This window comes from Lithobates pipiens, unplaced genomic scaffold (assembly GCF_037356315.1).
Source record: "Lithobates pipiens isolate NorthernLeopardFrog02 unplaced genomic scaffold, aLitPip1_a1.2 Scaffold_18, whole genome shotgun sequence".
NCBI classification, from domain to species: domain Eukaryota; kingdom Metazoa; phylum Chordata; class Amphibia; order Anura; family Ranidae; genus Lithobates; species Lithobates pipiens.
The window spans coordinates 97,850,383-97,864,879 of NW_027507758.1; the positions used below are offsets into that span (position 1 = coordinate 97,850,383).

Sequence of the window (14,497 nt, forward strand, 5' to 3'; positions counted from 1 at the left end):
AAAAGCACGGATCAACACAAAAAAATGTGCAGGAGGAGCACAAAGGGTGGTGGCTGACAATTGAACTTCCTCTTTTTCGGCTCATAGTACGTCTAGTACGTCACTACGTTCGTGTTTGTTGGCAGACAATTTTGTACTATTTGAATGTAAGACAAAATCCAGGCACAAGCCTTCGGACAAAAGTCTGAGGTTTTGTCTGTGGAAAATCCGAGGCTTAACTTCACTAACCATGAAGACTTTATTAAGGAGGCCTCTATTCTTGGGGCTGGGTTTCTTGAGAAGGGTTATGACCCATCAGGCTTGAATCAAGCTTTTGAACAAGCTGGTATGAGGAACAGAAATGAGCTGTTGATTCCAAGGATTAAGGAACCCAATGAGACATTTAAACATGCATGTTTTACTACTTATTCCACCCAACAGCACATGATTAAAAATATTATACAGCCATTGGAATGTACTACCCAATGATAGTTTTGGGTCCCCTTTTACCGGAATGCCCTATGGTCGTTTATAGAGGGGCACCACCATAGAGGCTCCAAGTGGCACCCAATATTGTTGATCCCCCCAATAGGCTGTCTTTTTTCACAACATAGGGGGCTTCTTCCCATGCAGGAAATGCTCAGTTTGCAGAATCAATTTGCAGGGTAGAAGGAAGACAGATCCCTTTCAGTCTAACTCTACCAGTAAACACTTCCCTATATAACCCCTCATCATTTGCACCACTTAACATGTGGTCTATCTTATAAGGTGTCCGTGCAGTTTAGAAGACAGCATGTGATTAACATTAAAAATGGCTATCCTAAACACAATCTATCAAAACACTATGATGTTCATCACAACTGCAATTTCAATGGTACCGTATGCTTGGGTATAGACAAATATATTGGTAATTGGAGGGGTAGTCTTATTAACAGAGGAGTCTCTAGGCTCGAGACAGAGTGGATATACAAGGTCAAGACCTATAGTCCCTACGGCATCCATGTCGAATGGGGTGTGAATGCCTTTATTAATAACAGATAACAGTATTTTCCTTTTTCATTTCCATTTGTTTAGAATAAATTTTTATTGAATCATAATTTTATATGTATTTGACTAGGGTCTTCTTTTATACTAGGATTTTAAGTTAAATTTATTTTGTTGTTTAGGTGAACAACACAAGGTGGTGACGTCTCTCGGCACACTGAGCTTATATCTGCAATTATCATGTTGTGTTTGTTTAGATTCATTCATTTGATTCTCTATTTAATTTAGGTTATATGAAATTGTCAGTTTACATCTAGTTGCAATCCTCTTTATTATAGTAGTGTTGTCTTATCTATTTTCTGATTAATTGTGGCAGTGTTATTACTGCTGTGGATAGGATATCCGGAAAGTGGAATGTCCGTTCGGTTTGGTGTACTGGATCAGCATCCTGCTGGTTGGAACGCATTGTTGCATATATCTGGCCAGCGGAGGGTCTGCTCTGTTCATTGAGGTGGCTTCCAGCTTGTTGGAACGCAATTTAGTTTCGCTGTGTGCTTGCTGTCCCATCTATATAATGTACTCCAGGGCATGCCTGGCCATGCCCCTGACTACGTCAATTCATGACAAGTGGTGATCAAGGATATGTAGAAAACTTGGCCCTGGGTCTACATCTATTGCCCTGATGGTGAAAGCCAGCTTACCACCCTACCACACCTACTGCCTGTTCTTTGGACTATTATTGAATTGTTCTAGTAGTAATTTCCAGCCTGAGCTCTCTCTCCTGTTAGCCCGTGTACATATACCTTCTATCAGATTACAGAACAGGTAGTTCTACTTTAAACTTTGTTGTGAGTGTTAGGGGCTGCTCAAAGTTAAGATACATTTCTATGAATAAAAAAAAGGGAATGTTAGCGGGCTGCTCAATGTTAAGATACATTTCTATGAATAAAAAAAAATGAAGTATGTTTTAGCTATTACTTGGACTAGATTTTTTTTTAAACTACCACAATACATTTAAGGAATGGTGTAGCTTTCAGTTCATTTCCATGGACTATCATTGTAAGATTTGAGGTTGTAGATGTAATTAACTGATTATTTACATTATTTTGTTGCAGATCAGAACTGGATCAGAAAACAATTTTATTCTTTCTCAAATTATATTAACTAAGAAATTACTTGGCCTTTCAAGAGTCAACTGTTTACTAAGAATCACTGATCTGAACAGACAAGTCCTTGTGTCCCTTCAACAAGTTCTTATATAAGCAGTTCAGTTGGTCTTCAAACATGGACTACAATAAATTGGCAGCAAACTACATACAAAATGAAGAATTCTTCTCAAGAAACTATGCTTTTCCCTTAAACTATACCTACAGTGATTATGAACTTAGTGATGATGAAGATGTAACTAAAACAAGGACATTTTACGCTGCAAAAATAGTCATCGGAGTGGCTCTTGTTTGTATTATGCTCATTTGTGGCATTGGAAACTTTATTTTCATTGCAGCACTTGCCAGATACAAAAAGCTCAGGAATTTAACCAACCTGCTAATTGCTAATCTGGCCATTTCTGATTTTATCGTAGCCATAGTCTGCTGTCCTTTTGAGATGGACTATTATGTTGTAAAACAGTTGTCTTGGGAACATGGACATATCCTCTGTGCATCTGTCAATTATCTCAGAACTGTATCACTTTATGTCTCTACAAACGCTCTACTTGCCATAGCTGTTGACAGGTAAGGTCATGATTAATGATGTACTGTATATTATTGTCTGCATGTCTGTAAGTACAAAACAAAGTCAGAATAAGAATAATTTGCTCCCCTCAAGCTCAGATTGACTATCCACTCCAACCCACTCCTTTACATAGAGTCTGACTGTTCCTTTTTGAAGTTTACCAGTTGTCTACATGTTTGAATATCAAAATCTCATGTGGTTTGGTTTTACCACTCATATACGTACCAATGATATACATTTTGTATCATTTTTACTATTGGTCATGTGCCATTAATGTATGATTGTTTTGCTCTAAGTCTTAATAAACTTGCTTTGAAACTGAAAAAAAAAAATAATAATAATAATTTGCTTTTACAGGATAAGGAATCCTGTAATCCAGCATTTGCCTCGTGCTTCAGTATGTCAGAGTATATGTGGGCATTCATGATTCCCTCAATGTACTGTAGCTCCCCAGTGCCAGACCATGACACTCCCACCACCATGCTTGACTGTAGACAAGATACACTTGTCTTTGTACTCCTCACCTGGTTGCCACCACACACCCTTGACACTATCTGAACCAAATAAGTTTATCTTGGAATCATCAGACCATAGGACATGGTTCCAGTAATCCATGTACTTAGTCTGCTTGTCTTTAGCAAACTGTTTGCGGGCTTTCTTGTGCATCATCTTTAGATGAGGCTTCCTTGTGGGATGACAGGCATGCAGACTAATTTGATGCAGTGTGTGGCATATGGTCTAAGCACTGACAGGCTGACCACCCACCCTTCAACCTCTGCAGCAATGCTGGCAGCACTCATACGTCTATTTCCCAAAGACAACCTATGGATATGTTGCTGAGCACTTGCACACAACTTCTTTGGTCGACCATGCCTGTTCTGAGTGGAACCTGTCCTGTTAAACTGCTGTATGGTCTTGGCCACCATACTGCAGCTCAGTTATAGGGTCTTGGCAATCTTCTTATAGCCTAGGCTGTCTTATGTAGAGCAACAATTCTTTTTTTTCAGATTCCCAGAAAGTTCTTTGCCATGAGGTGCCATTTTGAACTTCCAGTGACCAGTATGAGAGAGTGAGAGCGATAACACCAAATTGAATATACCTGCTCCCCATTCACATGACATCGGGGAGGGAAAATGGCTAATTGGGCCCAATTAGGACAGTTTCACTTAGGGGTGTACTCAATTTTGTTGCCAGCAGTTTAGACATTAATGGCTGTGTGTCGAGTTCGTTTTGAGGGGACAGCAAATTTACACTGTCATACAAGCGATACACTCACTACTTTACATTGTAGCAAAGTGTAATTTCTTTAATGTTGTCAAATGAAAAGATATAATAAAATATTTACAAAAATGTGAGGGGTGTACTTACTTTTGTGAGAGACTGTAAGTGTTCTTCTTTCTGACAGGCTCACTGTAAATCCAAACTCTAGAAACATGTTTTATTTTTTTTTGCTTTAAATTGGACCAGTTTAGTTTTCTTTAAATGTATATATATTAAATCCAAATGGAGGCTGAGAATTCTAAAAATCTTAGTTGTCTCCATGAAAGGTTTCTGGGCTCTGCTGCTGTGAGTCTTGTAAAATTCAGCTGGTGGATGAACAACAGGACTGTCCCTTGTCCAATGCCTTATGTTTGGTAAACTTGGCAATTTACATTTTATATCATGATACGTATAATGACATTTTATACTGTATGTATCATTTCAGTGGCTTGGCTATGATTCATGTTATTTATGTTTGCATGAAAATTTTAATACATTTTAAGACTTCACCTCATTTAAAGTCCTGGGGCGATTTCCTGTTTTTTTTGTTTTTTATGGTTTGGTAAATTTGATAATATATCTGCCCAGAAGTTTAGCTTTAAGTATTTTACACACAGACATCAGTTTGTATGACAGTAGTGTGTACAGCAAGTTTTTTCAGAGAATTTACAAAGCTTACAATAAGCTTCAGGCAGCTGTGTGCAAGCTTGTAAAGCAACCCTCAGTAGTCTTAAAGCAGGAGTAAACCACGGCTGGTTAATAAAACAAAAACCTGTAAGGCAATTGCATAATATGCTACAATGCATTTAATGCACACAATTTAAAGCACCGTATGTCACATTCTAATGTGCATTGCAAAATGCTAGCCGATTTATAAGAATGAAATTCCTAATGTATCACAACGGGCCAAAAATCGATCATGCAACATTTTTAGCAGCACAATACACTGCAATTCATGGTAATGCATTGCCACACATTGTGGTGCACTGCATTGGACCTGAGCTGGTAAGGTGCATTGGGGTGCCATTAAAATATATTGGTAAAAACCTGTTTGGGTTACGTCATCGCATCTGCAGCCAATCACATAGTCGGAGTGTCTGAACCCGGAAGAAAGGCATGGGGAAGATGTCAGCCCTGTCAGCTGTGCATGTTAGCACCTTATGAAATACTTACCTGGAACAAAGCCTTCCAGTGGCATACTGACAGGGCTGACATCTTCCTCTGTCTTTCTTCAGGGTTCAGGCACTCCAACTATGTGATTGGCCGGGAATGCAATGACGTCACTCCCGCGCATGCACGTGGGAGGCCTCAGTTCTGGCATTAAGCTTTGATGTCACGGCTGCATCCAGGGTGAATATCTCCTAAACAGTGCAGGTTCAGGAGATGTTCATTTTAACTACAGGTAAGCTTTATTATAGGCTTACCTGTGGGTAAAAATCACAAAGCGAGCTTTACTACTGCTTTAAGAATTCTTTAGGGTCCATGCAAGCAGGTGTGCTGCAGTAATGTACCAGGTTTTTGCCAATAAATTTTAATGGCACCCCAATGCACCTTCTTAGCGCAGGTGCAATGCAGCACACCACAATGTGTGATAATGCATTACCATGAATTGCAGTGTATTGTGCTGCTAAAAATGTTGCATGATCAATTTTTGGCCAGTTGTGATACATTAGGTATTTCATTCATATAAAATGGCTACCATTACGCAATACACATTAGCATGTGACATAAGGCGATTTAAATTGTGTGCATTAAATACAATGTAGCATATTTCTCTGCTATGAATAGATCCCTAATCAAATGACAAGTAGTTCTAAAGTTTACCAGCTTACCGAAACTTGCTAATAGCTTGACAGGATAGCATGCAATTAAGATTTGTTCACTAAGTTTTGTTTCTCTAAACCAGAGCTGAAAGTCTTGTAAATGCTTTGGAAAAACTTGCTGTACACATACCTCTTATAAAAGTGAATGCCCAGCTAATAGGCTAATACTGAAGAAAGCAAAGATGTACTCTGTTAGCCAGGAATAAATCCTAGAGGTAAATACTCGACAGAGAAGGCAAAACAATGCTATCCACATTAGATCTTTTAGTGGCTAACTAAAAATAAAAAAGCAAGCTTCCTATGTTCTAATATAATTTTTTTCAGTCATTGCAATAATATGTAAAGAAAGAGCTTTAGAAATCAAAAATGTAGTGTTTTTAACATTTTTAGTTAGAGGCTAATATTGAAAAACACTTGGGAAAGTGATACACCGTTCATTTTATCAATCCATTGATAATTGCCTAGAACAGCCATTCTCAACCAGGGTTCCATGGAACCCTGGGTTTCCTCCAGAGGTTGCTAAGAGTTCCTTGAGCTGTGGCTCATGAACCACCTTTTTGATGGTGCCTACAGAGTTCAAGGTTCACCATCACTTAGCAAAGCCAGCAGCATGACACCAAATATTTTTTTTAGCTGTCTTTAAGTGTGGCATTCTGAGCATCACTTTCAGGGGAACATTCTTTCCATTGACCACCAGTATAAGGGGCATTGTTCCTATTGACCCCTGATGAATTGGTTTTAGTAAGGGTTCCTCTAGACCTGAAAATTATTTTTGGGGTTCCTCTCGGGTTAAATGGTTGAGAAAGCCTGGCCTAGAACCTACCATTTTCCTAAAAGCTACCATATCCACCCTATACAATTCTCATAAAAGTTTATCCCTCACCTGAAATTTAGCTATACATTCGACCCCCAAAATTTGCGGAAGTTAGGTTCCCAGAGCACCGGCAAATTGTGAAAAACTGTGAATTTTGGATGTGGTCAAACAAAATACCTATAAATGCCTATTTTTACAGTTGAAACTCTAAGTATGCCCGCCAAAAGTAGTAAATTATATTGTTCTTAATAATTTAGTGTTCAAGCACATGAAAAATGATATATTGCCACGAAAAAAGTCACACAAAAATTATGGAAGATATTTGCAGTTTCCGTGAAATTGCAGGGGTTTCCATGAACAATTATTAGTTAGATTCTAAGGAGAAATCTGAAAAAAACTATTCAGAACAGCGACTTCGCAGGGGGTCGACTGTATATTGAAGCTTTAGCCATACTAAATGACAGAAAGACAGAAAGCAGATAGTATGCATGTTTAGGAAATCTGAAAAAAAAACTTGTAATTTACATTAATCCTAATAAAAATATGTAACACCCTATTTACATAAAAAAAAATGTAAATAGTAATAGTCATTTCTGAATAGTATTCTTCTGTATGCATATAATTTACTGTCAGCAATGCATCACATTATTATCTACATTTTATCACTTTTTTCCAACTTAAAATTAAACTTAAAAGTTTTGTCAATAGTATTATTTTAGTAGATCTTTAGTAAAAGGGTATAGTGTGGTTACCTAGTAAAGTAATTATTAGCTGAGCTTAGTAAGCAACTTAACGCTATGATAACTTTACTCTTCCAATCGCATGCTAGCCTAAGTTCATTTTCCTGATTTCAATTGCAGATCATTGGTTATTCAAAGTAAGCACAACTTCCCATTATTTACTATAAAATTAACATTAACAACTTTGCTACTACTGTAGAAAACCAACCCTATGGGTCTATTTATGTTTTTCTTGTAATACCGGGTGGGCAAATCCCTGTCATTGTGGATCTTAGTCAAGAAATATTCAGTACATTAAAAGTATTAATATGTGCCCACTAAGGGAATTTCTATTTAGTTAACGTTATTAGAAGCCGACTTTGTTTTGAGAAAGCGCAACCCAGAGATAAATGTGAAACAGAACTGGGAAAATATTTTGCTTAGTACAGTGGGAAAAATTCTTTGGCTCAATTTTTTTTGTAAGCAGCACTATATTTAATCAGCACCTCACAAATATCAACCAGACTCTCATATTATGGAGGTGATTTATTTTAGGAGTAGTCTTTGTTCACCTATTGAAGTAAAAGATTGCTTTGCAAAGTGAATAAAGTGGACCTGTGTTGTTTTATTTTATTATACAAGCAAATGTGGCAATTTACAAAAAACAAACAAAAAAAACAACAACTCAACAGGACGTTTGGTTGAGCGAAGTGAACACAGAGTCATCTTATTTATTAAACTCACTTTGCCTATATTTACCTGGTGTTAAACCCAAAAGCAAAACAATTATTATATTGCAGCTTAATAATTCTTAGATGCGATGGCTGCATTCATTTTCTTCTTTAGGCCTTCTGTCCTTTATTTTCACCTGAAGATCCCGCCGGTAAATCTGTTGTTTTTCAACAGAACATGCTCTCATGCAAATATAGTAATGAGGGTGCTGAAACAAACCATTTACCACTGACAGGAGTGCTTACAACTCTCTCTCTCTCTCTCTCTATATATATATATATATATAGATATCTATCTATCTATATCTATCTATCTATCTATCTATCTATCTATCTATCTATCTATCTATCTATCTATCTATCTATCTATCTATCTATCTATATATATATCTATATATATATATATATATATATATATATATATATATAGATATAGATATAGATATAGATATATCAAATAAGGTTTTTTAAGGTAAACCAAACCTAAGAAAATGGGACGTTAACGGTGCAAAAAATCAGAGTTATATTCATAATAAAAGGTTTTTCTATACAAAATTTATTTATACAAAATTCATAAAAACAGAGCAGTGATCTGTATAATCATACTGAGGTTATATACAGCTTTGTGGTCCAATAGACGGTAAAGTTGAGGTAGTTGTGATTTATTTATCCCGACATGTTTCGCTTAATGCTTCATCAGAGGATAAGCCAACTACCAACATAATAAATTCAAAAAGAAAAAACATAAATTAATTTCACAAAGTACATTTCTTTTTACATCATTAATACAGATGATCAGCATATATAGTGTTTAAAAGACACGAGTAAGGCTCAAACAGATGGAAATATGCTCACCCCCATTTTACCGACCCATTCGTACCCCAGGAAGAATTATATAACTACCAGATGGATAGAGGAGTGCAGGGCAGCAAGTACAGCAGCCAGGCAATATAGCTGGAGAGGGCATAGACGGCGGCTGATTGGGACAGAAAAATTATACAATATGTCAGCATACTATTTATAAACAAAAGCTATTTTATTATTTTATTTTATACTATAATCAAAATATAGGAATATCCTATAGCCATTTTAATATATTTTATCTGGTATGGCATTGGCAATCATTTTTAAATTATGCATTTTACTTTAAATAAATATATTTTTTGTTAATTTAGTGGAGCCCAGTTATTATTTATTTAAATTCATCCACTTACATTCACTGACGATAAAGTAGAATTTCCTTAATATTTTATCCAGATTTTATATTATAGCCACCAAGGTATATAGGAGGTTCTCATTCAGATTAGAATAAGCCCGGAAGGGTAGCTCACCCAGACGGGCTTTGCAGCCTGTTTACAAGGTGTCTGAGAAAGAAAAGTATATTTAGCATTGATTAAAGTATGAAAAAGGAAAGGAAATCATTCTCAGCGATCCAATGTTAAAATTACTAACCAGCTAATAGGTATGGACTTCCTCCTAGCACGGCTCCCCCACAATTGAGCCGAGTGTTTGATGTCCCAGTATATATGCCGCCGTCCATCGAGCCGGCGTCTGACGTCACCGGCTCGATGCGGACGTAAACAGCGGCAGTGCGCATGCGTTAGAGAGCCTTCAGGGGAATCTGGAGACTACGTTTCCCACAATGCATCGGTGCAAACACCGGCATTCAGGGAAATGCAAAAGAGAGGATAGCCAGAGCACAGCTAAGGCAATGCTCCGGCCAGCACACTCATATTGCCCCAAGGTGTATGATTCCCTGTCTCGCACGCAGGGACCACCGCTAACCAGTGGGCAGCCTGCCAGATCAGATATAATCCAACCCAGCAAAGATGCCCTCGGGCGTCCATATGCTCCTCTCCAATGCCAAAGTGCCAAAAGCAGCCGACCAGAAGCCATGCATCAAAATAACATGCGATATTCAAATAATATGAGTCGCATGATAAAATACACGTGGGGAACGAAAGAGGTTTGTAGATAGAAACCAAGGGGGGAGAGAGAGATATAAATAAACGGGGGGGGAGAAAAAGGAAAATATACCCCAATATATCAGTCGGTGCGATCGCGATAATGGACCAAATTAATCGCGAAATCCGTGTATATATTTTAAGAGCCCATCTCGTGTCCTAAAAACAAAATTCACAGTAAATTTTAATATCAATAATATGAAGTATCACAGCCAGGTGTAAATATATCCAATGTATCAAAATAATTAGTAATTATATAAATAATAATTAATAAAAAACAGGACAAAACAAAACAAAACAAAACAAAACAAAACAATGCAACAAATATCATCCCCCCCCCCCCCAAACCAACGATTTTCAAAGAAATGATCGATAACTCAAATTTTCATTAAACCCAGGAAATGTTATTGCTTTTAAATTATATATCCATCTTGCTTCTATCTGTAGGAGTTTTTTGTCAACACTTCCCCCTCTCGAAGAGAGTGGGACATGATCTAATGCCTGGAATTTAATATAGTCTGGGTTAAAGTCATGATGTAGGCCTATGTGCCTACCGATTGCTGTAGTCATTTTTTTATTTAGAATTGGTTTTATGTGATCTCTCATACGTATCGAGAAGGCTCTTTTTGTTTTGCCTATGTAAAATCCTCCACACCGGCACTGTGCTAAATACACTATGCCAGGTGTGGAGCAGGTCATTTAATTGAGGGAGATTAGTATTTAATTGAGGGAAATTATTAGATTTGGGTTTGAAGGGTTGTGGAGGGGGGAACGACAGACCCTCAATCGTCAGACCAACAGGCTCTAAGATTCCCGGGCCGTCCGAGGAGGAAGGACAGACCACCTCGGACGACCCGGGAATCTTAGATACCTACCTTCTATGCGCTTCCAAAGGTTCATAAATCTATATTGGAACCTCCAGGAAGACCAATAATATCTAGTTGCCAATGTTTAACGGAGAATAGTAGTTCATTAATTGATAACTATTTACGTCCACACGTTACATCACTATTTTCTTATATTAAGGATGCGATAGACTTACTTAAGACGATTGAGGGAATGTCTTTACCCCTAGATTGCTGGCTTGTCACTATTGATGTGGAATGTCTCTACAACGCCATTCCCCATGATAAGGGGGTGGAGGTTGTACGGACATTCCTCAATGAAAGAGGCCCTCGAGGTGCTAAATATACGGACTTTGTAATTGAACTGTTGAATTTTGTGCTTAGACACAATATTTTCCAGTTTGACCAGACCCATTACCTCCAGGTGCAGGGGGTTGCGATGGGGACTAAATGTGCCCCATCGTATGCCAACCTGTACCTGGGGGGATGGGAAAAAGAACTGTTTTCGCGAGAAGATATGACATCTATGATTGAAAAAGTCCTTGCCTGGTATAGGTATTTGGATGATATCCTTATTTTTTGGTCTGGGACTGAAATTGAATTAAACCAATTTTTCCAACAAATTTTGATTAACAATTATAACCTTTACTTTACCCTTAAATATGATAGAAGGGAGGTTGAATTTTTAGACCTAAAGATTCATGTTGACTCTGATGGCCTACTGACCTCCTCTATTTTTAGGAAGCCGACGGCTGGAAATACTATTCTACATGCCAAAAGCTCACACCCGCCGTCCTTGATAAGATCTATACCATACAGTCAATATCTCAGACTCAAACGAAATTGTAGCCAGGAATCAGATTATAAACTAGCAGCTAGAGGCCTGTATGATAGACTAATAGTACGTGGATATAGCCACAAGTGCCTGAAAAAAGCATATAATCTAGTTCAACAAAAAGATAGGAATACCCTTATTTTTACTAAAAAACCTGTTCAAACAGCTAAGACTGTAAGATTAGTTACCCGACATTCTAATCAAAATAAGAAATTTAGAGATATAATACAGACTTTTTGGCCTCTACTATTGGCCGATCCAGTGGTGAAAAAATATGTTAATGAATACCCAGAGATTACTTACAAACGTGCTCCTTCTTTGAAGGACTGTTTGGTACATAGTCATTTTGTTGACTGTGATAATGAACCCAAAATAGGGAAATATGGTTCCTACCCATGTGGACATTGTGATATGTGCAGATATATGGCTGGTTGCAGTAGATTTAAATTACCAAATGGAAATTGGCACCAATTGAAATCCTGTGTGACCTGCTCCACACCTGGCATAGTGTATTTAGCACAGTGCCGGTGTGGAGGATTTTACATAGGCAAAACAAAAAGAGCCTTCTCGATACGTATGAGAGATCACATAAAACCAATTCTAAATAAAAAAATGACTACAGCAATCGGTAGGCACATAGGCCTACATCATGACTTTAACCCAGACTATATTAAATTCCAGGCATTAGATCATGTCCCACTCTCTTCGAGAGGGGGAAGTGTTGACAAAAAACTCCTACAGATAGAAGCAAGATGGATATATAATTTAAAAGCAATAGCATTTCCTGGGTTTAATGAAAATTTGAGTTATCGATCATTTCTTTGAAAATCGTTGGTTTGGGGGGGGGGGGGGGGGATGATATTTGTTGCATTGTTTTGTTTTGTTTTGTTTTGTTTTGTCCTGTTTTTTATTAATTATTATTTATATAATTACTAATTATTTTGATACATTGGATATATTTACACCTGGCTGTGATACTTCATATTATTGATATTAAAATTTACTGTGAATTTTGTTTTTAGGACACGAGATGGGCTCTTAAAATATATACACGGATTTCGCGATTAATTTGGTCCATTATCGCGATCGCACCGACTGATATATTGGGGTATATTTTCCTTTTTCTCCCCCCCCCCGTTTATTTATATCTCTCTCTCCCCCCTTGGTTTCTATCTACAAACCTCTTTCGTTCCCCACGTGTATTTTATCATGCGACTCATATTATTTGAATATCGCATGTTATTTTGATGCATGGCTTCTGGTCGGCTGCTTTTGGCACTTTGGCATTGGAGAGGAGCATATGGACGCCCGAGGGCATCTTTGCTGGGTTGGATTATATCTGATCTGGCAGGCTGCCCACTGGTTAGCGGTGGTCCCTGCGTGCGAGACAGGGAATCATACACCTTGGGGCAATATGAGTGTGCTGGCCGGAGCATTGCCTTAGCTGTGCTCTGGCTATCCTCTCTTTTGCGTTTCCCTGAATGCCGGTGTTTGCACCGATGCATTGTGGGAAACGTAGTCTCCAGATTCCCCTGAAGGCTCTCTAGCGCATGCGCACTGCCGCTGTTTATGTCCGCATCGAGCCGGTGACGTCAGACGCCGGCTCGATGGACAGCGGCATATATACTGGGACATCAAACACTCGGCTCAATTGTGGGGGAGCCGTGCTAGGAGGAAGTCCATACCTATTAGCTGGTTAGTAATTTTAACATTGGATCGCTGAGAATGATTTCCTTTCCTTTTTCATACTTTAATCAATGCTAAATATACTTTTCTTTCTCAGACACCTTGTAAACAGGCTGCAAAGCCCGTCTGGGTGAGCTACCCTTCCGGGCTTATTCTAATCTGAAGGAGAACCTCCTATATACCTTGGTGGCTATAATATAAAATCTGGATAAAATATTAAGGAAATTCTACTTTATCGTCAGTGAATGTAAGTGGATGAATTTAAATAAATAATAACTGGGCTCCACTAAATTAACAAAAAATATATTTATTTAAAGTAAAATGCATAATTTAAAAATGATTGCCATACCAGATAAAATATATTAAAATGGCTATAGGATATTCCTATATTTTGATTATAGTATAAAATAAAATAATAAAATAGCTTTTGTTTATAAATAGTATGCTGACATATTGTATAATTTTTTTGTCCCAATCAGCCGCCGTCTATGCCCTCTCCAGCTATATTGCCTGGCTGCTGTACTTGCTGCCCTGCACTCCTCTATCCATCTGGTAGTTATATAATTCTTCCTGGGGTACGAATGGGTCGGTAAAATGGGGGTGAGCATATTTCCATCTGTTTGAGCCTTACTCGTGTCTTTTAAACACTATATATGCTGATCATCTGTATTAATGATGTAAAAAGAAATGTACTTTGTGAAATTAATTTATGTTTTTTCTTTTTGAATTTATTATGTTGGTAGTTGGCTTATCCTCTGATGAAGCATTAAGCGAAACATGTCGGGATAAATAAATCACAACTACCTCAACTTTACCGTCTATTGGACCACAAAGCTGTATATAACCTCAGTATGATTATACAGATTACTGCTCTGTTTTTATGAATTTTGTATAAATAAATTTTGTATAGAAAAACCTTTTATTATGAATATAACTCTGATTTTTTGCACCGTTAACGTCCCATTTTCTTAGGTTTGGTTTACCTTAAAAAACCTTGTTTGATATTTCTAAAAGGGATGAGGTGTCAATTAATGGGGTGCTGATGGAGGTTTGAATCATTTACTTTTCTGCATATATATATAGATGTATAGATGTAGATAGATATAGATAGATAGATAGATAA

General features: G+C 37.6%; 1 protein-coding gene across 1 annotated transcript in view; it reads left to right on the top strand.

Annotated features, from left to right (window-relative positions):
- Positions 1-14,497, top strand: part of PROKR1 (prokineticin receptor 1) — an 80,778-nt gene that overhangs the window by 11,570 nt on the left and 54,711 nt on the right. Inside the window, exon 2 of the mRNA XM_077485937.1 lies at positions 2,079-2,696. Coding sequence (XP_077342063.1) covers positions 2,248-2,696 — 449 coding nt within the window. The 5' untranslated portion in view covers positions 2,079-2,247. The remainder of the gene's footprint in view (positions 1-2,078; positions 2,697-14,497) is intronic.